Source organism: Perognathus longimembris, chromosome 16 (assembly GCF_023159225.1).
Source record: "Perognathus longimembris pacificus isolate PPM17 chromosome 16, ASM2315922v1, whole genome shotgun sequence".
Classification (NCBI taxonomy): Eukaryota; Metazoa; Chordata; class Mammalia; order Rodentia; family Heteromyidae; genus Perognathus; species Perognathus longimembris.
This window is the reverse complement of record NC_063176.1, coordinates 55,026,467-55,053,598: the sequence shown is the minus strand read 5'-3', so window position 1 is coordinate 55,053,598 and position 27,132 is coordinate 55,026,467. Positions and strand designations below refer to the sequence as shown.

General features: G+C 48.4%; 2 protein-coding genes across 2 annotated transcripts; both read right to left on the bottom strand.

Annotated features, from left to right (window-relative positions):
* Positions 1 to 8,179: 8,179 nt before the first annotated feature.
* LOC125364544 (transcription initiation factor TFIID subunit 2-like) lies at positions 8,180 to 11,589 on the bottom strand. The gene is given in 3 exon segments (XM_048364135.1): positions 8,180 to 8,332; positions 8,382 to 8,441; positions 8,444 to 11,589. Coding segments are annotated over 3 exon segments (3,303 nt in total). The 5' UTR covers positions 11,534 to 11,589.
* Positions 11,590 to 11,686: 97 nt separating this feature from the next.
* On the bottom strand, positions 11,687 to 26,976 carry LOC125364543 (ATP-dependent RNA helicase DHX8-like). Its single transcript, XM_048364134.1, is given in 13 exon segments — positions 11,687 to 11,817; positions 17,812 to 17,947; positions 18,915 to 19,033; positions 19,075 to 19,538; positions 19,602 to 21,214; positions 21,216 to 21,458; positions 21,460 to 21,641; positions 22,192 to 22,550; positions 22,552 to 22,753; positions 22,911 to 23,151; positions 23,408 to 23,544; positions 24,269 to 24,346; positions 26,964 to 26,976. Coding segments are annotated over 13 exon segments (3,918 nt in total).
* Positions 26,977 to 27,132: the final 156 nt, after the last annotated feature.

Here is a 27,132-nt window from a genome sequence, read left to right as displayed (position 1 = left end):
CTGTCCAGAATATTCTCTTGACTCTACTTTCAATCCCGTCTTTTTCAAGCGTGTCCTATGTGCCTGACTTGGCCCTGAAGAAAAGCTATATGTGGAAAACTTCATGTGTTAGGTCAAACTTGCCTGCCCTCTATGGAGAACCTCTGCCTTTTTCATTCTGACGTGAATTCTGTTGCCTACCTGGTACTACCAAAAAAATGGGACCTGAAAAACTGCAAAGTTCCCGGACAGGGAACCAAGAAACAAACAACAAAACCACAAAGTTTCCTAAGTACTTCCTGTTTCTCAGTGAGATAGGTCGGTTATCTTAATCCGCCCCCCACCCCCCCCCCCCCCCCTGCACTTGAATCTGAAACCTCTGGACTCTCTTCCCCCATTTCTGGTCAGCATTCCTACTTTTCTCTGAGATGTTACTCGCCTGTTACCCTGAACCTTAAGTGGATGGTACCACAACCCATTCAAGAAATAACATGAATTTGTAACTGGAGGCTAGTACCAAAAAGGTCACATCACTGTACAGAATGAATCTACAAGTGGGGTTGGGGGGGCGGTGTTTTCCACTTCTGAGAAATGAGACCTTTAACCCCTTCACTGAGACTGTTAAAAGTGCTACTACTATACCTGCTCTTGTGATCAGGAATGTTTTGAGGAAACATAAGGCACCAGCTTCATATGAAGTGTGCATAAACCTTTGTTGGAGTTCATGCCAGAAGTGACTACAAAACGGATTTCTAAATCTGACAGGATGCTGGGCTCTGTCGCTTTAACTTTTAGCTCAACTTCCTAAGTTACACGTTAGGGTAAAAAGATTGGATGCTGTAGACCGCAGGCAGCTGTCAGCAGTAAAACAAAAAAAATCACATCCAAAGAAAGATTACTTAGACTTAAAGACAACAAATATGGCAGAACATTTACAGGAAGTAAATGGAAGGCCTGCCAACCTATCTCTGTGGCTCTGTCCTGAGAGGTGATCTCAGTTGAGTTGTCTCATCTGTGGGACTCAATAACACACTTAGTGGAGCCAGTTGTAGCCATCTTATACTTGGGTTCACTAGTCCCTCTGTAAACTTTTGCAATCAGCAGAGACCTCCATATCATTTGCTCCCCAGGTTGACATTTTTACTAACCAGCCATCTCCCAGGTATCAAAGCACCAACTAAAACCATATAGTGTCTTTTTCTCCTCCCTTACTGCTGACTTCCTTGAGGTGTCCCTTTTCACAGTGCCTAGTGTTCTCATGTTTTTTAATTGCACTGGCCAGAAATTTCACCTCTGATCTTATCCTATTACTCCAAACAGCCCTGATGTTCAAGTCTTTGCCAAATCATTTTAACTTTTAAGTCCTAGTTTCATGCTTAGCTTGAGCTGTTATTGCCTGGTTCCCAGTTTCAACTCACCCGAGATTTAGTGTCCTGACAAGTTTGGTTGCATCTGCCCAAGTCCTCACTGTAGCCAGAGTGGTCTGAACCTTAACTTCTCCAGCTATATGTTGTGGAGCTCCTATCTGACCATGAAGACCTCCAAAGCTTGACCTCTACTTGGTTGTCTCCTGTACACTTGTACTCTTTCTGCCCAGCCTGTTCCTGATACTCTAGTTTAAAGCTAGTCTCTTGTCAAACTAGTCTTATACTGTTTGTCACATGTTTGTTGCTAGGACTACAGTACCATTTTCTCAGGCCTTGACTCCAGTGCAAAACACTGTGTGTTCCCACACTGAGCACAGAGTGCTCTAGATAATTTGAAGCTGCTGATTTGAGTTCTTGTGAGGGAATTGACAATGTATGGAACTCCTAGATTTGCTTTAGAACTACAAGTGGTGTTGTTTTTTTAATTTATTTTTTGCCAGTCCTGGGCCTTGGACTCAGGGCCTGAGCACTGTCCCTGGCTTCTTTTTGCTCAAGGCCACTTGCACTCTGCCACTTGAGCCATAGTACTGCTTCTGGCCATTTTCTATAAACGTGGTGCTGGGGAATCGAACCCAGGGCTTCATGTATACGAGGCAAGCACTCTTGCCACTAGGCCATATTCCCAGCCCCTCTTCAAGTGTTTTTTAAAAAACAACTGTGGCACAAATATTTGAGGGTCTTTCAGGCTAGCTTTGGGTATACTGTTTGTAGTTACCTGAATTGGGTGATAAACTTGGCATCAGGTGTATTAGGGAGATCAAACGAAGCTTAGATAGAATACATTTGAAAGCCATTTCCCTCTTCTAAGTGCTTCATCAAGGAATGCAAAGGAGTACTTGATCTGTGGCTCTGCAGCAACCTAACTTGTTCTGACCCTGTTTTTCATGAAAACAAGATAGATGAGAGTTGGAAGACAAGATCTCTGGTCTTGGAGGCTTTAGGTTGGAACAGAAAGGAACTGGATGGTTCTAAACTTTTATTTAACTTTTATTCCACCCACTCACTTCCTCACTTTCAACCCTCACATAATGCCCTTAAGCTTAAAGGAAATGAGTTTTTCCTGTTGTCTCTACTGAGCCCCCATCCCCCATGTAGGGCCCAGTGTCAGGTGCTAGGAAGAGCAAGCAAGGTGTGGGTACTGCTCCTTGGGAGCCGCAGGCTTACCGTGTTGACTGGTCCTTCGGGAAGGAATGCCGGTATGGTATGGAGACTGTCACTCTTTGCACAGCTGTTGGAACTCCATCACCCCAGGTCCATCCTTACGCCTTGTAAATGAGCTCAGGTGTTAAGTCACTCAGTTCCTTTATCTCCACATGGTCTGATGTGGGCCACTGATCCATAGCCCTCTTGCAATAGAGGGTGTCTAGCCTGCCGTTGGGAAATGTCTACTTACTGACCAGAGTAACACACAGAGGGCTTTTGTTGGTTTGTTGAAGGTCTGCTAGGTACTTCTCGCTTTAGCCCAAATTGTATGGAGGCTCAATTCAGCCTATGCAGAGACAAAGGTTAGGGTGTGGAGTTACTCACCTAGGACAAAATTAGGTTCAAGGTACGAGTCTGAGAATCTGGAGCCTGTGATTGACCTCTAAGGGCCAAACTACTTCCCTCATTGAAGGACTGGTTAAGAAAATCCCTGACCTTTATAAACCTACCTAAAAGCATAAGCCTCTGGATTCTAAATTTTTTGGAAGAACGAATAGGTGAATTTCTAGAAAAAAAAATGAGTATATAGTATCCAAAGGGAGGGATTTCATTGTGGTATTTCTATACATAGCCCTAGTGTCTAAAATACTTTGATTCTATTTCGAGTCCCCCTTCCTGAGTACAATTAGTTTGTGACCTTTTTCCATTTAATGCACCTATTTTTATCATGTCTTCCTCCTCACCCTGCATTTTCTCCTACCTCCTGCTGGCTACCCTCAGATAGTTCTTTTATCTACCTGTCCTCCTTCGGATTCTAGATTCTGCAGAAGAGAAATTATTTGTCTGATTTCTTTTTAACGTACTCTCTACTTTTTGGAAATGTTCCCTAGTCCTGACAAAAGTGGTTACTGCATCGCCCCTTGGGCTTCTCTGTAAACAGTCTTTTCAGTTGAGCAGTCCACTGGGGAATTGTCTCAAGAAAACAGGTGAAGTTCCAACACCTGCAGACAATACTACGCTGCCTTCTAATTCCATGAGGGTTAAGGAGCCGCCCACATAAGTTCCTTCTGCTTATGAATACATTTACTCTAGTAAACGTATTTCTAAGAATGTACTGCTGGCAATATCAAGACTGTCACACAGTCGAGGAAGCACAATGAAGTTACTTACCTATCTTTAAATTGTCACTCCTTAGGCAGCTAAGCGTTATCTGAAGATGAACAGTGTGCAAGATTTAGCGGGGAGCTAACTGGTTGGAGCTGACAAACCTTATCGAGTACTCAGACTCTGAGACCTAAGCCTGTGTTCTGTAGTGCTTTAGTCAAAACCTCTTCTCCCGCTACTAGGGGTATTTTGTTATTCCTGTCCCTAGCCATTTCCTTTTGTGCGTTGAGCTCCCATGAGTGGGAGGTTGCAACAGCTTTTCCTGTATTGCCATGTAGCGTGAAAGACTGCCTGGTACTGTGCCAAAGCCGGGTCCTGCTTTTGCCCCCCTCTGCTGGTGTTTATGCTTTATCCCAGACAAGGTCAGAGTCTTCTGCCCTCAGACCATTTGAGTACTTTTTTGGTTAGGCACTGGCTGTATGTTCTTGGTCCTCTTTATATGGGTTTAAAAGCCGTTAGGTATAATAAGGATTCGAGCTTGGGTCTTCTACCTTCATAGCTCTGGCTGCTGTCCTTAACACAGAGTAGGAATCAGAACTTACAAACCTTGGGTGTGCTACTAGAAGAGTAATTACCTTCCACTGAGTGGAAGCCAGAGGGGTTTTTCCTAACCAAATTCAAGGATGGTCTCAGAAGCTCTCCAATTGGAAAGCTTTGTTTGCACAAATATCCAAATAACTCTTGTTTCATCTTCCCTTCCACAATTAAGCTGAAGATATTCATTGTTTGCTGTCCTACTGTTTTGTGGCCAGTGTGATCTGCTCAGCTACAGACACACTGGGGTCTGGCTTAACTGTCCATGGGGTGGAGTCTTGGCTCTCTGACACTGTGTCCTGTGTTGCAGCAGGCTAGAGTCCATGCTAGAGTCCATTACTGATGACAGAACCCAGTCAATGGGAGCCCTGCCTTTCACAGTCTCCTTGTACATGCCTCTGGTCTTTGCTCATCGTTCTGATCAGCCCTTAGCTCCCTTGCCTCGCCCTGGTGCTTGAAGAGCCTCTACTCCATACCTCATGTGCTTAGGCTTAAGTCTTTAGTTGAACTAGATCCAGTCCTTATTCCCAAGTACCAAAGGAAATTAGGGAGAAGATTCTGAAGCATCTAAAAATCCCTTAGCCTCTGCCAGCACCTATCACCATAAAACACTGCCCTGGGATCCTTAAAGCCACTAGGGCTGCTTCAGACATTCATTTCTTCTCTTGTGCCCTCTCCATAGTCTCATTTGTGAACATGGGTAGAGGCCTAGCTCCTTCCCCAATAGAGGGTGTGTGGAGATTGGCAGTGTGTGCCTCTTTGTTTCCATGGAGAGGGAGGCCAAGTAGCTGAACACTTTTTTCTTTTCCTCTGAGAAATGGAGTGGAGTGACTGATCCTAAGATGGGCCTACCATGAAGAAATCTTACAAACTTATAGCCTTAAGAGAATGCGGAAGTCAAGAAGGCTTAAAAGACAGGGAAGTCTTTCACAAGATTGAGATGTCTTTGAGGAGGCAGGGAAATTTGCAAGGTTCAGGTTCCATCTTAATTTCCAGCCTTTTAAGCCTGATAGAGGCCAACGGCCTGCCAAATGTAGCATGCATTTTTAAAACATCTTTCCTAGGGGCTGGGAATGTGGATTAGTGGTTGAGTACTTGACTAGCATGCATGAAGTCCTGGGTTAGATTCCTCAGTACCCCATAAACAGAAAAAGGTGGAAGTGACTGTGGATAAAGTGGTAGAACACTAGCCTTGATCAGAAAGAGGCTCAGGGACAGACCCCAGGCCCTGAGTTCAAGCCCCAGTACTGGCCAAAAATCTCTCCTAGTAGTCACAAAAGTGCTAAATCAGATACAAAACCAGTATAGCTGTCATAAGGACTAAAGGTGGCCCAGTACAATCTTGGCTGCTTGAACTAAAGCATTTTCTCTCCACACAAGGTCATGATGCTCCTATCAAGTGAAATTAAAACCCTCCGGAAGCTATCAAACACACACATTTTGAGAACTTCAGTTCACAAGACTGCACCTTGTCCTGTAATTTCTAGTTGGTCACATTAAAGATTAGAGCTTCAGTCTGGAACATACAAAATCGAGGGGCACATTTCCCCCCTTGCTAGCACAACAGGTTGGCCTTGCCTTTCTGCTGTCCCCTTTAACTGTAAACCAACCCCAGTCCCCAATATCTGATTGCCCTTGAATGGGAAGACTTTTAAAACAATTGATTTTCAGATGGTGACAGTAACATTTGTCATAAACGCTTTGCCATTCTTGGGGGCACCTATCCTTAGATACCCTCATATGAGGGCACAATGAGATTGTCATACAGGAATTTGATCATGAGATATAGAGAAGTCACATCGGTTGTCTTCATTAGAAAGCTGTCAGCTGCAAAGAGGACACATGTCCCCAGAAAACTTGCAACTTCATACTGTTAGGAATCTGAGCAATGAGGGAAGTAAAGAAAGAGCAGAAAAACAATCTCCACAAGCCAGATCAACTCTAATGGAGAGTTGAAAAGGGACACCATGGTGACCTGAGAAGTCAGGGGACAGAAGTCATGGCAGAATGGTGGATAAATTGGTCAGGGCCTAAATAGGGTCATGGTCAGGGGACAGGTTCGCAGGGAGCTTGAGAATTCAGGGAAGTACATGGCACTGGTCTGCCAGGTCTAGTAACCTAATATCCAAGTCCCTGCCCCTGCCTCTAGGAATCCAGAGGAGCCTATTACCTGGTGGCGGGGGTGGGGTTTCACCTCTAAGAGTTCACAGCAGGATGCCAAGATGACACCAGTTACATCCAATATTCATATTTCAAGATGGGATTATGCCACACCCTGAGTGTTCAAGAAATAAGAGGGTGTGGGCATATGGATTACTTGTGAACTCATTTGAAAATCACCTTAGTTAGGTACATTTTATCCTATTCAAACTAGCCAATCATAAGCAGAGCAGATTGTAAACCTGAGCTCAACCAATCTGACCAGAGGGGCAGGGCCTGCTGCTATGTTGGGGATAAATAACGGCAGACTGCTCTGAGCGCTTCCTTGCTAGATTTCTGGCTGGTGGTGCACCCTTGTGTGTGGAAGTAAATTTTGCTTTGCTGAGAATTTATTTTTGTGTCAATCATTGTGACTGCAGTGGTTCTTTGGAGAACATATTTACAACACAGTAGAATAATGCAAGACCCCTGTTACATAGGTGATAGTTCATAGAAGGAGCTACTGCTTGAATACAAATGCAAATGATTAATTGTGTATATATTCCCCAAGGAGAAATCTGGAATTCTCTCGTTGGAGACAGATCTAAAACATCTCAGCCTTTCCCACTGAGTCAGCACCCTTGGTAGTAGCCATAATCGTGTATTGAAGGAGACAAACTCAACCCCTCCAGGATACATGCTGTGTATTAAACTGTCAGCAAAACATATTTTCCATTTACATGGGGGACAAAACAAAACCTAGAATAATTGAAGCAACTCAATTTGAGAATTTTCGGTATGGTTGTTTGGCTCAATTCCAATATCATAATGGCCGAATTTGAATCAAAAGATAGTCACTTAAACTTTTTTTTTGTTAAAAAATAGGTTCTTCCAAAATCTTTGGTAGTTTAGGTAAAAGGAATTAGAGCATATTTGTTCATGAATGATTTTAATACCTGTGTGGTCACACAAAAAATAATGCAAGAGGGAAGTATCCGTTAGAAAGCCTTTTGAGCAGTTCCATGTGGCATTCTACAGTATTTCGATAGAAAAAGTGGTTACAACAGATTTGGAAGTTGCTCCTGTTTGAAACACAAGTTTGAACCATAACACCCATCAGAAGCTTTCAAGCATCACGGACTCTGGCAGCACACATAGAGACCATGATGTCAATGGGACTGCCAGTGGAATTGAGGGCTTTCTGTAAAAAAAAAAAGTAGGCTCTGTGTGTGTGTGCTGTGTTAAGGAAAAAAGGGATGAAACGGTTTATCCAGAACTACAAAGTGCAATTTCCTAACTAGATCTCAATTGTATATGTTAGTGAAGTGACTAGAACTTCAATGGATTCTCCATTTCCCCTCTTTGTCATCCTTCAGAGGACAAAGCTGCAGTGAGGTATCTTCTGGGCACGGAGGGAAGGGGGCTCTGTGTCAGTTTCGCAGTCTCAGAGAGGAGAATGTGCAGTTGGCATTGGCAGCACTGGAGAAAGTGAAGGCTTCTTGTCCTTACCTTTGATCTCCCTTTACTTTTGGCTGCTGTTGTGCGTGTGTTTATGCTGCTGCCCGGGCTTCCTCTTTTTCCTGTGCCCATGGTGCTAATAGGGATGTTCATCACTATTTGGAGGATGTAGATTCCTTGGCAAATACTGAGAGTGGACCTGCTAATGCAGGATGAACACTCCTGTCCAAAGGTGATCAGCCTTTACCTGATCCCTGACAGGCAAGGTCCATACTCCACTCGGGTTTAGTGGTAGCTGTGTGATGTCACAGCCGATAATGCTGGGGTACTAAAGATCAGGAGCTAGCTGGTCCATATTTCCGGAGCCCTGGAGTTGATGGCCTTTCAAGCACGTTCAGATGATAGGAAATGAAGTCCTGGCTCTCATGAACAGTATCCATATCAATCTCATCTTCGGAAAATCAAAATGGGCTCTGAACTCCAATTTGCTGTGCGTGACTTGTTGGATTATTTGTCACTTGCTGGGTGCCTGTTAACCACCTCTGGAATTATGGTAGGATTCAACACAGCTTCTTTTTCTTTTGATGAAGAACTGATGACCCAAGCTCTGGCAAGGGTAAAGGGGAAGGTCTACCGAGACCAAAAAGTGTGAAATACAAGTCCACAGCGTCGCACCGTAACCTCCAGTCATGGGAAGTACCCGAATTCATAAGTTTCCAAAGTTGATCTACCAGGGCTTCATTGCCTAAGGGAGACGCCATGGTCTTGGTAAATGGTGGGTTCTCAGTCAACATGCGGAGGATCTTATGCTTTACGTAGGGTACAGGATCGTTCTGGACCATAGTAAGCAGCCACTGCAGTACTTCATAGTTCCTGTCTACTTTAGTATAGTCAATGAGGGCTTCCAAAGCCGCTAGCCTGATGTCCACAAAATGGCCATATTCGGCATAAGACTTAAAAAGGGCTGGGTCACTGGGCACATGTCCGTTCTTCTGAAGCACCCTTATGGCTCTCAAGCAACTGACAGTGATGGTATATCTGTAACTTGGAAGTAGTTTTTCCATATTCAAGCACCTGGTGATTTCCTCCAGAATGAGTTGCACGTCAGGATTTAAGTTCTGCCCTGTGCTAAGGGGAAAACTGACTGCAGGGGTAACAGAGTTGGCCAGAGCAGCAATCAGTTCTGCACGGTAATAGTTATCGGAAAACTGATTTTTTCTGTTGTCATTGTACTTGATTAGATCTAAAAGGAATGTGAAGACTTCTTTGGGACAGAGGTTGTGAACGTCTCTTAACAAAGCCATTGCAACTGGCATAGTCTTTTGTAGAAAATAACTTTGGAAGTTCCTGAAGTTGTTTGTTCTCACAATGTTTGGGCAAGTTTTACAACAGAACATCCTGGTAAAGAGTGATTTCATTGCCGGTGGTCCCGTCCATATGCTCCCCATCGAATTTGCAATCTTGGCCAGACAGAAGCAAGCTGACATTCTCACCCGGTAGAAACACTGCTCTTGTTCTAAGATGTCAGTGAGTGCGAGGCGGGACATGGGTGTAGGAAACTTCTCCAAGGCCAAGATGGAGTCCTGCTGAGCGACCACATCCCTTGCATACAGGAGTTGATATTGCCACATAAAATCGGATTGCTTGAACTCGACCTTCCTCAGCAGTGACATATCTGGGTCTATTCTTATCCATAGCAAAGGAGAATCTGCCTCCATGGCAGAAAGATCCATGTCCACTTCTTCCCCATTCGGCAGTGGGATTTTTCTCTTCTTATGCCTTCTGCTTTGGGAATGGCAAGGGATGTCATGTTTCAGGCTGTTCTCTTCGATCTGCAGCGTATGACTAAAAGATCCATCTAACTCCTGTACTGTCACTTGAAGTGGTCCCACGTATTTCTGGGTCCCAGGGGATGTATAATCTTGTTTTATTTCCAGTTCTAAGACGTTGCGTCTTCTATTAAACGCAAAAGTTCCATAAAATTTTACTACTCCACTCTGGTCTACCCATCGCTTTATTAAGGGCTGGATATTTTTGCCAGAGACATTGGAAATGGATTTCAAAAATCCAGATGTGGAAAGCAACATCCGCCTCCACCTGTGAGAATGGAACTTCTGAGCTGAAGCAGCCTTGGCCAGGCTTAACAGTTTATGGAAAACCTGTAGCATAAATTCCATCCCGATCCTATCTTCAATCAATCTCATCACCAGGTGAGCTTTACGCTGAAATATAGCATAGTACTCCCAGGACAGAGTGTGCGGGTGCTTTATCGAAAAGTGTAGGTGGGGTGCTGGGTTATCCTTCTCTGTTCCTCCATGAAGTAGAGGATGTAGTAGAACCCCCCCGGTTTTCAGCTCGTAGGCCACGACTTTATCTAGCTCCTCCTTAATCCAATGGCGGTATTCATTAAAACCAAAAGTGTTTCTCACCCAAAGTCCGTAAAGGTAGCCCGAAATTCCTTTCAGCACCCACTCATCGGACCAAGACATTCTGGCTAGAAAACATCCAAAAAATTGCTGGGCCACGGACTGGGCTAAGCACCTCCTAGTCAGAGGCGTCTCATCTATAATCCTGGCACTGTGGAGGAGATTGGTGCTGAAAATACTCATGGAAGCGTAGGCCGCCACTTCCACGTAAGCCTCATCAACGAACACCGTCTTAAAACAGGAGTAGGGGTAGCGACACGAAAGAACGTCTTCATAAAACTCAAACACTTGATGAAGGGAAGATGTGGTATGCTTAAGCAATGGAAGAAGTGGAGGTAAACAAAAATGAGTCACGTCACGCATGTGTGGATCTTCGAGTATTTCAAAAGGTCCAACGGCCAAGGAGATATTTGAGGCTGCTGTAGGAGTTGTAAGCATATAGTGGAAGGTCTTCTTCCTCATACCGTGGCTATATACTGTCTCTACCAGATCTCCATTGGACACTGCCACCATGGTAGCATCTACTGTAAATTCCAGTTTCCATGTACACAGTTCCGAGGATGAATCAACGCACGGGAACCAACACCTTGTGGAATTTTGATAGCCACAAGAGAAGACATGAGCTCCTCTCTCTGCCATAGTGCCCTCCACCCTGGGTACCACAAAATGAAGACCTCCTTTGGGCTGATCCAACAAAAAAGTAATGTGTATCTTCAGGGCCTTTAACTGGGCAACGTCTTCCCACAGCTCCGATGGAACCTTAATGCAAAGTTCTCCGTTTCCTACTTCGGGATCAACAGCAGTAACGGCAGCCGCATAAGTATGAGAAAACGAATTGAGATCTCGCCGTTTTGATTCACTGTGGCAAACTTCCAAGGTTGGATCTTTGTAACTAAAAGCAGCCTCTAAATCATTGATGCATATTCGGGCTATTCTACACTGCTTGCTGTTCAAGGTGATTCTGTGTAAGTTTGCAACTGTAGGCAATACAGTCAGTTCTACAAACCCCACAACAGATTTTCTCTCAAAGTTTAGGTTGTCGATGCAGAGGAGCTGGTGGGTTAACTTATAAGGCCGTGGGCTCTTGAAGGCCTGGTCCCCCACCTTCCTGTTCCTGTTGGAAGGTTTTAGACTTGACAGCGGTCCGAGGCGGCCCCGTGGAGCTCGGAGTCCTGGGTCCACCTGCTCCTCGTTCCTCCACCAACCCAGCAGTCCTGCCCCACAGCCGGAACTCTCCTTGAGCCCAGATCCGGACCCTGCCATTTCAAACTCACTGCAACCACTCAGTTCTCCTCTTGTGCCTTCACAGAGGTTGGTCTCCACTGAGGCGCTGGTCAGAAACTGCTCAAAGCCACTGCCCTGCCCTGCTCCTTAAAGCAACAAATACCAGAACTACCCCCCAAAAAGCCCTCTTCCTCAAATGGTCTGTTGCACCAGGGAGCTCCTCTTCACACGAGGCACGGATCCATAGACGACCTGCTTCTGGGTCAGAGCTTCGACCTTACCAGAGCAGATCCCGCCCTGGGATCCACCGCTTTGGGAAGACGCTGAACCCCAAAGCCTCAGCCCTCAACACCACCCCTCTTACCGGGAGGATTCAACTGTACCGTTGGCTGTGAGGTCTGCCGAGGACTGGTGGTCGCCACGAGTCGTTCCGGGGCCTCTGTCTTCCGACCTGCTCCTGCTCAGGCTTCAGCTCCTTCCTCCAGCAGCCGGGACCAGCGAATGAAGCTCCCGCTGTGCTGCTCCCCTTTATATACCGTTCTTGAGGGACCCGCCCTTGAGCTAGCCCTTCCCCTTCCTGTGGGATGTGCACTTCCAGGAGCCCTCAGGCCCAGCAGGTGACTGAGCCACGCCTTTAATCCTTTCTACTCAAGAAGTTGAGACCTGAGGATGGAGGTTCAGAGACAGCTGGAGCAGGAAACACTGACAGACTCTTTTTCTTTTCATTTCTTTATGGTCAAAGTGATGTACAGAGGGGTTACAGTTTCGTATGTAAGGCACTGAGTACGTTTCTTATCCAACTTGTTACCTCCTCATGGTTCCCCTGCCTCCCCATTTTCCTCTTCCCCTCATGAGTTGTACACTTGGTTGACACCATACAGTTTTGTAAGTATTGCTGTGGCATTCATTGGTTTGTTTTTATATCCTTTTCCATTTTGGTATTTCCTTTCCCTTCACTAGTTCCAATACATGTGTCTGTACAATATCCAGGGCACTAAAATCAGTTCCAGGGCACTAATATCAGTTACAGTGATCTCAGGGGTAAAAACACGGAATGAAATCCAAAAGTAAAAGGGCATAAATTCACAGGGCAGGTTGAAAATAACAACCACAATTATATGCTAATTGATGAACCCACCCTTGACCTCCTGCTTCCCCTTCCGGGAGGGTGTGCTCTTGCAGAAGCCTTTGGGGGGGGGGGGGGACTGGCCACGCCTTTAATCCTTTCTACTCAAGAAGCTGAGACTTGAGGAGGGAGTTTGACAGATAGCTGGAACAGGAAAATCTGACAGACTCTTACCTCCAATTGACTACCAAGAAAATTCCAGAAGTGGAGCTGAGGCTCAAGTGGTAGAGTGCAAACCTTGGGCACAAAAGTTTAGGGCCCAGGACCTGAGCTGAAGCCCCAGCACTGGCACCAAAACCTTCAGGAATATGTGTGTTTGTTTAAAGCAGACATTGGAGCTTCATCTTTGTAGGCCCGTCTCCTTGAAATCCTCCGTGGTAGCGTCTAAAGAGAGTTTATTAAGAATTTTCTCCAGTTGAAGGGCCTCCTGGGGCCGTAGAGAACAGGAGATTGTTGTAGTTTTAGCCACAGGTGGGATGGTGTGGGGAGAAGCTCCCACTTGCTGCAGAATGTTGGGAGACCGCCTAGGTCGAGGCAACATGGAGTTTGCACATCAGCCTGAGTCCTAGCGTGCAGCTGACTTGCACATGTTGATTGAGTTTCACTGGCATTGTGTGTGACGGGAAGAGGATTCTTAGTGGTTGTTTGGTGGAATCCACATGTCCCTTACAGCCGTCTTCTTAGAGCATGCTACCCTTGGATAGCAGGAATGCTGACACCTCAAGCAGAGCTGACACTGTTGGCCACGAACATGTGGGTGGGTCTGTCAGCAGCTGAAAGGTCAGGTGCATGTGGAACCCGGTCATAAGCAGAACACCCCATGCTAAAGGAAGTGCTAACCGCCATTTTAGCTTCAGTACCCACCTGGCTTGTTTTACTTTATTATAAAATTGACTAATGAAAAATCATAAGTAGGACATCAGAAACAGGGCTGCCTATGAAAGGAAAGGTTTGCCATCCTTGCTAGAAGCAAAGCAGCATCTCTCCCTCAAGTGCGCAGAGCTGACCCCTTCGCAGAGGGTCCTTGACAACCTTGAAGTTTATCAGCAGCCGTACTGACTTGCTGTATTAGCCAGAAAGCCCTGCTAGCAACGTTATGTTTTAAGAGGAGTCTAATGAGGTTCATCTCTAAAGAGAAACTGCTCCTATTTTGCTTTTAGGGTATGTTTTGGTTTTTATAAAGTGGGTCACGTTCATGCTGACCTGGCCTATGCTTTGTGACTGTAACTCAAGGCTAAGTTTTGCTTCTGTAATTCCGTGTGCTTACCCCAACAATATGCACCAGTGATGGCACCTCCTCCCACAGGGCATAGGTGCTACGGGGGGCATCCTATTGTGAGCTGCAGCACCTGATGTTTATGTAAAAGAACAAATGAATCCAAAGGCCACTGAGTCAGCACCAATGAAATTGTAATACACTGATCTTGCATGGCCTGCCTATGTAACCCCCATTCATCAAAACCTACCCCACCCTAAGCTCGGGGCCGTTTTTCACTCCCTCCAGCGTGGGAAGTGGACCAGCCGCTTAACTCCTATTAACTGAGGGTCTTGGAGTCTCATTTGAACGTGGGATATCATATTGCAAATGTGAAAGATTGTGAAGTTTGTTGCTAGTTGTTTATTCCCCTGGTAAAACTCATTTGGCATATTGTGCAAATTAAAAGACAAGCACATTAGTGCATGTTCTTGATAAGACTCAGCTGTCTCGATAGCATGTTTCAGGGGTGTGTGTGTGTGTGTGTGTGTGTGTGTGTGTGTGTGTGTGTGTGTGTGTGTGTGTGTGGTGTGGTAGCTGGAGCTGCTGGGGAACCATGGGGAATGTCCCTTGGTTGTCTGGGGGAAAGGACTCCAAACATGAGATTTGAATGGTGCGGGAACTCTGTAGTGAAGGATGGAAGTACTGAGCTCAGCAGGATAATGAGGTTTCCCTGCTCATGTAGAAAGGGCTTTGGGGCTGTGCATGGCTGACGTAGAGCTGAAGGGCACCGAGAAAGCGTCTTGGCACTTCAGACATGCTCTAGGTAGATTTAGGTGGCCAGAGTTGCTAGTGGGAATGCTTGTGGGGTGGATGGATGGAATATGACTGGAGACAGGAGGAATTCTGGGATGCGGGAACGCTCTGCTGTGAGTGGCTGGCGGCTCACCTGGGTCTGTAGGATGGATGAGCCCAGTTAGTTAACGCCATCGCTTCACGGACGCTGACTGCTACCTCTGTAGGCCCTGAGTGGACTATTCTGTGTTTGCAATAGCAACCTCCTTTTCCCGTGAGGAGCTCCACACGTGTAGCTACAATCATGAGATAGTTGTGTGTGTGTGTGTGTGTGTGTGTGTGTGTATGCTTATACACTGCTCCACACGTGTAGCTACAATCATGAGATAGTTGTGTGTGTGTGTGTGTGTGTATGCTTATAAGTGTATAGTCTTTTAGCAACATGTTGCATAAGAAAACGTCGTTCACTTAGAAGGAATATCTGGCATGTTAACTTTCATGGAAGACTCATAAGGACTGTTCCTTGACTGATAACTGTTGGATTTCTCTTATATCGAGGAGTCATAAGTACTGGTGTATGGTAGACTCATGGCATAAAATCACGGGTCCTAAAGTGACAGCTCCATCAGACTCTACCCTGGGCAGGCATCTGTCCCAGCAGGCAGGTGAACCTGCCCTACTTGGGCTATTTTTCAGTGGGCCCTGACATTGCTCTTAGGAGTCTCGTCTAGTGCTTTGTGTTCTGTGTTGTCCCTACCCAGTACCCACTAAGGAACAGCTGTTTTTCTGACCATGTACATGGATTGTGACCGCATCTCCTGGAAGGCCTTCCACAGTGTTTTCAGTGTTTGTAGAATTTATAGTGGGAGTGCTCTCCTGACTTTGGTCAGAACTGAGATACCATTAGGCCTCTTATGTGTGTTACGGGGTTTGAGGGAGGGGAGTCTCAGTCCCTCCAAGAGTCCACCACTCAGAGACAGTCTCAAGCAAAAAGATGGATTTACTGGGGAAGCATAAAGCGAACTGACTGGCGAGGGACACAGTGCAGACTCGGGAGCTAAAACCGCAACAGTGAAAAGCGGGCTAACCGGCCAGGGACCCAGTGCAGACTCGGGAGCTAACACTGTGACCCCGAGCAGCCCTCAAATTAGGGTTTATCAAGGTAAAAGCATGGCACAGATGTAGGAGGTTGACGCAGGGAGTAGAGCAAGCAACAAACAAGTTAAGCAAGCCATTTACAGACGCAGAATTTGGGGGTCAGGTTGACCTAATCTACTCCCCCCCAACATTTCCTACCATGTTTCCCTAGTCAAGAAGGAGTCAGTTCTGCTCCCTACAACATGTGTACTCTAGTTTCTCTCTCTGTATGTCTCAGTTCAGGGAGACTAAGCTGAAAGTTCTCTGCAGTTTCCTTTTTGGTGCCACATAGTAGCAAAAGATAAAATACAACATAGACAGGTGTCAAACTTACTGTTGAGCCATCAATTCTAGTCGAGCCATCAATTTTGACTCCCTACAAGAATTACATCTGCATTGCAATTTCAATGTGCTTTAAGTTGGAATCTGGACCCCAGGTGTATGTATGTAGGGTATGTTAGTGTATTGGCCCAGCTGTTGTTCTGCCTGCTCCTGAAGTACTGAGTTAAAAGGGTGCCCCTTAAGTGGGTCTGGTAGTTTGGGACCTGGGCCGTCATTGCCCACTGGGGTTGGTGACTTTCTCCCATCCCACATCCTACTCTATCAAAATGGTGCCTGCAACGTTCTCAGAGGAGGCTTGAGGATCATGGCAGAGTCAGCACCTAAGGCCCCTAGAAGCGACCTTGGTAATTTGTTCACGGAACCTCTAGGTTTTGCTCTCTGTAAATTTATCAAAGTGACACCTGCTGGCTATGAAGATGAGGTGCACTGGATAATGTATAATCTTGTAAACTAGTTTCCTAGCATGAGAGTTACATGAAGGCAACCACAATTCAAGCAATAGTATTGGAAACATTATCCTTTGGGGGAGGAGGTAGAGTAAAGGGGAGCCAAAGTTTGGTCCCCATAGGAGATGTATGCATATAGGGCCAGTTCAAAATTGGGGGAGGGGGGAGCATGGGGAAATACTTCCTGTTGTGTTGGATGAAAGGCTTAGCAAGAGGGCCTGCCTAATTAGCACAGGCCAAGTACAAGCTCTAATGACTACCCAGATATCCCCAACAAAAAGCAATATCCTGTATGATGCTGTAGGGTTCTTTTGATTTCTGTCTACAAGCTCAGGGGCTTGTGCTGACCAGTCAGTGTTAGGAAAATGGAGAACAGGCAGGGGGCATCTCAACAGGTGAGGATTCTTTACTGAGGAACAGCAAGGGGCGGTAGTCTTCTCGTGTGATTGGAAGTTGTGCAAGGAGGTGGACTTGGAGTTAGGCTTTTATGGGGTCTGAGCAAAAAGACAGAGGTTACGGAAAAAGCTATTAGGTCTGGGGAGGTGAAGTCTTTCCCTTAGGTTTACAGCCAGGCTTAGGTCAGATGGTCCTGTGTTCTTCTTGCACAACCCTGCCTACCTGGTGTTTCACCTGGGATAATAGGGTGGGGGCTAATCCTTCAGGCAGTACTGACTGAAGGGTGAGGAGACAGGTGATTATCCGTTCAAGGCTAATTTAGTTCTGGATTTAAGATAAAGGGAATGCAATAAGAACCAAGCTTCCCAGTCAACCTTCAAAATGTTAGTAATCCATCAAAAAGCCAGAAATAGAATGTGAGATTTAGTTTAGTACAACACTTTACGTTGGTTTTTTGGAGATGGGGGTCTCCCTATGTGTCCCAGGCTGGCCTTGCACTCTGAATCCTCCTTCCTCAAGGTCTATAGTGCTGGGATTACAAGCATGGATCACCATACTCGGCTCTTAGAAGATACTCCACAGGTTGCCAAACCTCCTTCTACCTCACTACTTCCAATCCCTTCCTTACTCCTTACTGTGGAAAGGAATGAAAGTACTTTGAGACTTCTGAAAGCTTTATTAAAATCAGACAGCAAGAAGAGACCCAGTTGTTTTTTAATTATTTTTATTTCTTATCTAGGATGGTGGGTGGGAAGCCGCGGGAACATGCTGGACTGTGTCCTGGACAGCCTTCTGTGACCCCTGCTGTCCAAGGAGAGAGGCCGGCGGGTCCTCTGGCCACTGGCCTCCATTTCCTCCCCCGTGGGCTGCGGAGTTTCACATAAGCTGCTGTAGGGCCGCTTTCTCTGGTCAGTGCGCATGGTCTGCTTGAGATGGAGCAGGCGAGCCTCCTCGGCATTCGGGGTCCTTGTCAATGTCTCCTCTGTTGTCTCTCCGTGGTCTCTGTTGGAATTGCCCTTACAAGGGAAAGGGCAATTCGTCCTAGGGGGACCTAACATTCCAGCCTTCTGATAGTTAAGGGGGGGGGGGTTACCCCTTCTGGCTACTTCCTACACAAGGGTCAGCAACATTGTGGGCAGAAGGCAGAGATACTTTTTTCTGATCCAGGAGAAGGCAGCAGTAACACTCGGTTGGCAGTGAACACACACAACCATGTGCCCCTTCATTCGAGTCCACGGAGGATGTCAAGGGAAAAATATTAAGCGCAAATTGTGTAATTAACTGGATGTTTCAAGAAGAAATGAGGCACCATGCTCGTGGTGTGGGGGGGGAGGGGAGAGCCTGGTGTTCACAGTGGCATCTGTGGCATCTAGGGCATCGGGTGGCAGACTGAAGCACTCTGTGGCACGGATGAGGGATGATCTATTGGCTGGGCGCGGCTCCCTCCTCAAGGCTTCAAGGTCTAGGCTGGGCATCAGGTGAAACCCCAAGGGTTACCTTGTGGATTCAGGGATTTGTCCTCATGTTGATTCCGAGCTGAGATGCTAACATTTCAGGAAGAAGGAACAGAACGAATCACATTTTTGTTTCCCCGAAAAGATGATTCCGGTGGGGGGGGGGGGTTCAAGCTAAAGGAGGGGCAGGGTAGGGGCTTGAAGTGAAGGAGCACTGTGGTTCTCTCCTCCAGCGAGCACACACTTGCTTATTTCCGTCTCTATCTGGGGGGTGCAGAGACTGCCCCTTTCTTCAGGATGATACACTGTGTCCCTCTGCTGGCCGTGAGAGCCAAGTAGCCCCCACACTCGTGTGGGTTGGAGGCTCTGGTCAAAGCCAGGCTCACACCAGCGAAGAAGTCACGTGTACGGAAATGCGCTGAAGACATGCGGTCACGGGCCAGCCGTGTGTTCTGCACCAGCTTCTCCGCAGCAAGGGGCAGGCTCGACCCCGGCCAGTGCTCCCAGATGGGCAAGCGGACACGCTTGCCTCTCGGCGCCGCCGGAAGGCCCGGGATATTCTCCAGGCATTTGGCTCCTCGTAGCGGTTATACAGGGGTTCCAGTCGCTGCTGCTGCTGCTGCTGCTGCTTGCTTAGCGTGGTTGGACCTGAGCCCTTGAAGAAGGCTGGGGCAAACTCCACAAGCCACGAGGGTCCATGGTGGTGACTTCATGCAGGTACTCCTTTGTGGTCAGCACCAGTTTGTGATACACCGCCCATTCTGGCTGTCGGTGAAAGAATGCACTGAAAGGGGGTATGGAGCCCGCCCGCTGGTCGGGCAGGGTGCGGTAGCCCTCGTGCGGGTCTCTCTTGGTGGCATTACGGAAGAAGCCACCGCAGATGGCCTTCTGCACTCGGACTGTGGACTTGCCACAGGACACCACATCCAGCTTCTGTCTGTCCATTATGCCTAGCATCTGCTTCCGGATGTCCTGGGCCCGGTGCAGGGAACGGGCCTGGAGAAAGTGCTCGTAGCACCATGGCTTAGAGAGCTTGTGTTTCCAGGAGTTATACATGGCCAGCAGGGTGAGGTAGTCCCCTTCGCTCTGTAGGAATTTCACCTTCTTCTGATCTGCAAGGGCGTGCTTGGTCCTTGGGCCTGCAGAAGAGGTTCTGCACCGACAGCATGGACGTGATGGTCAGCATCTCCTCACTGCAGCCCAGATGTGCAGACACGATGAGCGTTCTGCAGAGCATCGGTTCCAGAGGGAGCTCTGCCATCCTGCAGCCCAGGCGAGCGAGCAGGCCTTCGTCATGCAGAGCCCCAGCATGGATAGCTGTTCCATGGCCGTGAGCGAGGTGTCCATCGGTGGGGCGTCCATGAAGTCAAAGGACAGCAGGCCATGGACGCCCATGGCCTTGAGGGACGGTACTGTGCTCACCAAGTCGGTTCTCTGGATGTCCGGCGTGTTGGCGGCCAGCATGTCATCTCGGTAGGCGCGTTCTGTGTATAGCCTGTAACGCTTCCCTGGGCCGGTTCTCCCGCCTCTGCCAGCTCGTGGCTTAGCCCGAGCCTGAGAAATGGGCGTCACCACCAGTTGGTCAATCCCAGCCTTAGAATTGTAAACTTTCTGCTTCATGAGCCCGGGGTCCACCGCGTAGTAGATGCCATCGATAGTCAGCAATGTCTCCGCGATATTGGTGGCGATCGCCGCCTTTCTGCCGCCAGGAGGAGCTGGCTCCAAGATCCGGGTGTGCGTCTCACTGGGAAGAGCAGAGTCCGCTGGGAGGATAATTAACTCTGGAACATCAGGGCCCAGGGACTTCATTCTTTCATAGAGGATCTCACAAGCAGTGTCGATCTCTTCCTGATCACTTAAGAAGACCAAGATGTCCCCCGGCGGCTGGGTGAAGTGGATCTGCGTGGCAGTGATGAGGCTGCCATGCAGGTAATCTGTCTCGGGTTCCTTCGTGTACAGTATTTCCACGGGGTGTGTCCGGCCTGGCATGGTGAAGATGGGTGCTTCGTAGAAGGACTGAGGAAACTTCACGGCGTCCAAGGTGGCTGAGGTGACGATCAGCTTCATGTCCTGCCGTTTCCGAACTGTCTTTTAGAGCAGCCCCCAAAGCGCGTCCGTGTGAATTGTCCCCTCGTGGGCCTCGTCCAGCATCACGATGGCATACTGACTGGGGTCGGGGTCACCCCGGCATTCCCTGAGCAGCGTGCCATCCGCCGTATACTTGGTGACTGTCTCGGGACTGGTGCAGTCCCCGAACCGAATGGTGTAGCCCACCTCTTGACCTAAACAACAACCAAATGCTTCCGATGCTCTTTTGGCCACGGACATGGCTGCCACTCTTCTTGGCTGAGTGCACCCGATCTTGCCGCTGTAGCCTGCTCCTACCAGGTACTGGGTGATCTGCGTTGTCTTCCCAGATCCTGTCTCTCCAGTCACAATTAGGATGGGATTGCCATGCACAGCCTGGACCAGCTGCTCCTGCAGTTTATGGATGGGCAGACTTGCCCTCCCCTCCAGTGTGGACATTTGGGTCTTTTTCCCATAAGAAGCTTTGTTGCCCCCAAAGGCATGCTTCTTCCACTCGGCTACGTCATTGGGCATCATCCCGATGCCCCTCATGTTGGTGGCAATCTGCCTGCCTTCCACATCAGGCAAAGGATCAAGCCAATGCTGGTTAACTCCCGCGGGAATGGAATCCATCTCCGCTTCCCACTGGGCCTGCTTGAGTTCCCGCCTCGCCTTGGCCCATGCGCTGGGCATCATGGCAGCCTGGGGGAGAGAGCCATCCGGGTTCTTCACAATTTTGATGGGGCTCATGTCCCTGCTTTGACCTGCTGTGACCTCTCAGGAATGGAGGCTCTTCCCCAACCAGTTCAATCTCAAGGTCCTCATCGTCTTCATCATCCACCCTAGGAAGGATGCCAGTCTCTTCCTCAAAGTCCGCAAACGCTTCTTTGAGAAGGGCACTGGCCGCCATCATCTGTCTGATCTCCTGCTTCTCTGTGTCTGAGATGCGGGAGAGGTGCTTGCGTTCTTGAGAGTCGTCCTCTCCTTTGGGGGCGCTGACGGGGGAAGAGGTGAGCGGGTCTGTCTGGATTCCGCATGGAACTTTCCTCGTTGGCTTTCCCGACCAGATTTCCCCGTTGGTTTGGGTGTGGATCTCCTCCCGCCTCTTGATCCATGTCCTTCATGCTCGGGCTGGTCTTGGTCCCCGTGAAGGACAGCACTGGGACTTTGACTCTCTGGCCTTTGCTCACTGCCGGGCTTGGGTCGCCTCCCCTGGCGCGGGGATACAGGCTCTGCTCTGCTCTAACAGCTCCCTTTCTCACCCTCTCCCCCGGTCACCTGACCCGCAGGTAAGGCCAGGGTGGAGTGGGGGGGAAAAGACCTCAGGTGCACGTGGTCGTACGAGATCGCTTTACCTCCCTTCTTACCCGTGAAGAAAGCCAGGCGTGCGCGGACCTCGGAGACGCTTCGTGAGCAATCTGATTTATTAAGGCGGGGGCAAGGGCTAATGGTAGGGAGGGACGAGAGAAGGCTGATGGGCCAGGACGCCGATAGGCTGGCGAGCTTGCCATAGGACCCGCCCATGAGCTAACGTCACTTGGAAAGCGCCAGGCCAGGGGGAGACTGGGGGCGCATGGGCTGGCGAGAAAGTTGGGGGCTGTTCGCAAAGCCGGTTCTTCTGGTTCCGGACCCAGAGAACCGTGGCCTGCTTCCGCGTCCCCCAGGGCTGGGGGAAGGGCGGCGTCTCGGGGGCGCTCCCAATGCCCTTCCCCCGTCAAGTCCAAAGGCTGGACCCCAACAGCTCACCACATCAGCCACATGGGCCACCAGGCCTTCCCGCCGGAGCTCAGAGATGTGTACCAGGCCTTCCCACCGTTTCTTTAGTCCCTCTAGCCGGACAAAGCATTCAAAGTGCACGATGCTGGTAACTTTGCCATTGTCGATGTCCCCCGTGTTAGGCCCTTCAGGGGGAGAGCGGGCCACTTGCTTATCCTGCCGCCTGTCCAGGTTCCTCTTCCCATACCTGTCCCTGTCCCTCTGGTCTTTGAGCAGACAGTGACACTTGCTCCTGGACTGATTCCTAGACTTCCCTTTATTTCTCTCTTGGATCCTGGAATGCGATTGAGAGCGGGATTGGTACCTTGGCTTGTGGTCTCTCTCTATCTCTATATCCATTACGACGGTCATGATCACTGTCTTGGTTATGGTTGCCATGTTGGCTCCGAGTCCTCTTCTTTGTCCTGCGCTGGTGCTGTGCAGGTCTTTGCTTCTCTTGGCCCGATGCCCTGGGCTTTAAGGCTTCCAGTTCCTTTAAGACATCCACAGCAACCTTCACATCATCTTCATCCAACATGGTCTGAACAGAAGTGATGTCTGGCTGGCGAAGGACCGGGAAGAGGTCTTAGAACTTTTCTTTTTCCGTTGTGGGTTTAACAACTGGATCTTTGCTAGGAGGAGGCTTTGCTGGAGGGCGCATGATTTGTTTGAGTCTAAGTAGATTATGAATAAGAGAATCTGAATTCTGCTCCGTTTTTGACCAGGGAAGACTTAAGTGTGTCAAAGGTGGTATTTTCCTCAGCAAAACTGATCACAAATTCAGCAAGATCCTTGTCGTTGATCCCTAAGTGGTTGCCCAGTTCTGTGCAAACCTTGGACACCAGAGACAAATACTCGAGTTTAGCGAGCACTTCCCCAGGGCCTGGCCCTGAGCCCCTCAGGATTCCTGGGGTGGCCACAGCCATGGTGACAAAATTCTTCCCCTATGGCCTCCTTCCGGATGGCCAGACAGGTTAAGTTATAGGGCTATGGGCTCCTGAAGCCCCAGTTTCCCTTCTCCCTGTTTGTTTGGAAGGTTTTAGGCCCTCCGGCAGCTGGCAGCAGCCCTGCCGGGCTCTGAGTCTTGAGTCCACACTGGGCTCCTCACTCGCTACTCTGCAGCAATTCCAACAGTCCTGCCCCAAGGCCCAGACTGACTCTCTGTGTACCCAGATCCAGCCCCTGCCGCTTCAAACTCACTCCAGTGACTTGGTTCTGGTCACCACAGCCCCTGTTACTGGGAGGGTTCACCTCTATGGCTGGCTGGGAGGTCTGCCCAGGGAGTCTTGGTCTCCACGCTCGGTCTTGCTCGCTCTTCCCCTCCTTCCTCCAGCAGCCTGGAACAAGGGAATGAAGTCCAGGCTGTGCTGCTCTCCTTTATATGCAGGACTTGATAAGCCCATCACTCAACTTCCGCTTCCCCTTCCTGTAGGGTGTGCCCTTGCTGAAGCCCTCAGGCCCAGGGCATGGCTGGCTCACGCCTTTAATCCTGTATCCTTGGGAGTTTGGAGCTGCGGGTGGAGGTTCCAAGCCAGCCGGAGCGGGAAGGCCCTATCCCCAATTAACTTCCTCCAAAAAAAAGCCAGCAGTGGAGCTGAGGCTAAAGTGGTAGAGGACCGGCGTTGAGCCTAGGGCCCAGGGCCAGGGTGGAAGCCCCAGCACTGGCACAGAAACCTTCACCAAGTTGTGTTTGTTTAAAGCAAAGATCTGAGCTTTATCATTGTAGGAACATCTCCTTGAAATCCTTGTTACCTTTCTGAAGAGAGAGTATTAATTTCTTATAGTTGAATGGCCTCCTGGGGGAGTATAGAACAGGAGATGGTTGTACTTTTAGCCACAGGTGGGATGGGGTAGGGAGAGCCTTCCATTTGCTCCAGAAGGTTTGGAGAGTGAGTCAATCAAGGCAGCCTGGAGTTCACACATCAGTCTTAGTCCTAGCACCCATCCGACACGTAGCTGTTGACTGAGTTTCAGAGACATTGAGTGTTGCAGGAAGAGGACTTTTAACTGGCGAATGGCGGGGTCAAAGTGCCATTTAAAGCAGTGTGAGAACAACCAAACCTTGGATACGCAAAATGCTGGAATATCGAGCAGAGCTGACACTGTTGGCCACCAACACGTGGGTGGGTCTGTTATCAGCTGCAAATGTGAAAGACGGTGAAGCTTGTTGCCAGGTGTTTATTCCCCTTGGTAAAACTGATTTAGCACACTGTACAAATTAGAAGACCAGCACATTAGCACATTTTCTTGATAAGACTCAGCTGTAGTGGAGGCGTGTCCCTTGAGTTTAGGTGCGTGTGGTGTGGCAGATGGGGTAGCTGGGCTGCTATGGGACTGCTCTGGGCCCATGAGTTATGTCCCTTGGTTGTCTGGGAGAAATGAGTTACAAAGGTGAGATTTGAAAGATGAGGAGACAGTGCAGGAAGGGAAGAAAGTGCTGAGCTCAGCAGCAAAATGCAAGTTTTCCTGAAGGAGAAGTAGAAATTGGATTAAGGCTGGGCGTGGCTGTCACCGAGCCTAAGGGGGGCTTCCCATGGCACTGGGAAAGGGTATTGGCTGTAGGTAGACTGAGATGGTCAGACTTGCTACTGGAATGCTCGGTGTGGGTGGTGGGTGGCTCACCTGAGAGAGAGAACAAGACTTGGATATGCAGGTCAGGGGACAGTCTTGTATGGCCTTAGCTGGGGGAAGAAAAGAACCCAAGGTTGACTGTCTGTTTTAAGGCCATAGGATGAGTAAGCCCGGTGCAACCCACAGCCTCTGAGGCCCTGACTGCCACCTTTGTAGGCAGTGAATTGACTATCCTGTGTTTGCAATGGCAGCCTCCTGTTCCCACGTGGAGCGCCACAAATCCAGCTGAAAATCAGGGGAGAGTTGTAGGTTTTCATCTAAGTGTGTCTACGCTTATAAGTGTACAGTTTCGTAGCATCGTGTTGCATGCGACTCGAATCCTATGTAGTTATTGCTTCTCAGACCACAACTTGGAAGGAGAAGTGTTGCCTCAAAAACGAATCAGCCCCGTGCACCATGAGCTCAGGGCACATTTCTTGTGACTGCAAAGGGAGGGCCTTGCCTAGCTCAAGGGGCCCTGGTGATCCCTTTCTTAGAGGTTCTGCTATCAGAGACTGAGGGCTAGCTGCTATGCAATAGCACTCTAGTGCCACTCTACTTGGGAGACAGACTGAATTGTAAAGAGCTTTGAAGTTGAAATGCTACTAGATTCCATATGCTGTCTTCCAGATGAGGGGTCTGTTAATGCATAATGCAGCTCTTGGTTCAAAGCAATGGGTTGTGAGCCCCATACAAGTGCTTATAAGCAAAGGAAACAAGGATTCCAAAATGTTCCAGTGTACAAGAGAATATAATTTCAGGACAAAGTCATAAATACAGTGATGGAGGCATCAAGGGATAGCAGAGGGAAAATCTATAGCTTTCACATGGTACACTAGACTAGCTTTTAGAGTGCAAAAGCTGTCTCATCTACACAAAGGCATTAGTTCAGCTAGAGGTCTGGTGGTAAAGTGGTGGTTAAGGAGTATACAGGGGAGTTAGGATAACTTCAGCTGCTAGATCTATGATATCCCACCCCCAGGAAATTCTGGTCTGTCGACAGGCAGAACTTCGGTTCCCAGGGAAGAGATACAAGCTTCTAAGAGCTTCCAGTCTTCATTTTGCTGCTGTTTTACCTCATGGCCACCAGGTGGTAGCAAAGCTAGATGAAGGAATGGACTGAGGGCTCTGAGGGACTGTCTTTTGGATGGATTTGAAGAGGACAGGAGCTAGTCCCGATTTGCTTTGTGTTTCCTTCCTCTAGGAGAGTCTTTATCCTGGGTGAACTGCCATATTCCTCTTACTATAAGCTCTGATGCTTTAGAAACACAGCTGACTCCTGTCTCCTGGAGGAGGCGTGGCTAATGAGCAGGGAAGTCACCTCGCAGGAGCCCGGGCAGGTGGCTGGGGCTTCTCTCTGCCTCGTCTGGTGCTGTGCACTAAGCGGATACACTTCTTCACTACTCCGAGTGGACAGTTTGTGTTGGATGTTGGTTGTGACCTTAAGAACAGCTTTTTGAGAGTTTTCAAGTGTTATCAATTCAAAGTTCAGCTTAAGAGCTACCATTTAAAAACCTCAATGGGGCAAAGGTAAATTAAGGGACGGGAGGGCGCAATGCTGAAGAATCCACTCTTAGGAATTGGAAAGTTGAACACTGAGCAATGACATTAATACTGAACAATATTGCCAATACTTGTTGTGTAAAGTTAGTATAGTAACAGATTAATTATTTACATCCCTTCAGGTGGAAGGATTAATATATTCTTGGCTCCGGGGAAGGTCCTGAGATAATGTGAACATTCTCAGATCTCACAAAGCTATGTGCTGGAAAGAGATGGCTTTCACTGCCACTGTGTGCTTCTATCCCGGTGCCCACAAACCGGACCTCAGACTCAGATAAATGGGGCAAGGAGACTTTATTCAGCTGCTGTGTCTGCTCTCCTCTATTTACATAGGAGACCCAGACCGGAGTTTTTAAAGGGAACAGCCATACACAGTGGTGATGTGTGACCACAGACAGATTTACAGAAGTAAAGTCCTTAGTGATTGCAGATAACAGTCCTCAAGGCTACAAAGTCATAACTAATTACCACAAGGCAATAAACAATCAACTGTGAAGGTTACATCAAGGCCAATGGCTACAAGACTAACGGCTACAAAGCAACATTTCAGCATGTTTACCTTTTGGGCTCTCCCTTACCTTACCTGGTTTTTGCATTTGAGATTTATTGTGTATCACTGTTGACCAAACCACATCTCAGATCCTCTCCCATCCGTGCCCGCCATAAACCAGTCTGGTTCAAGGTTTTACTTCTAAAGGCCTATCTTCAGAATTTTCTTGAAATGGCTGGTCTAGAGTTTTTCTTACTGAGCG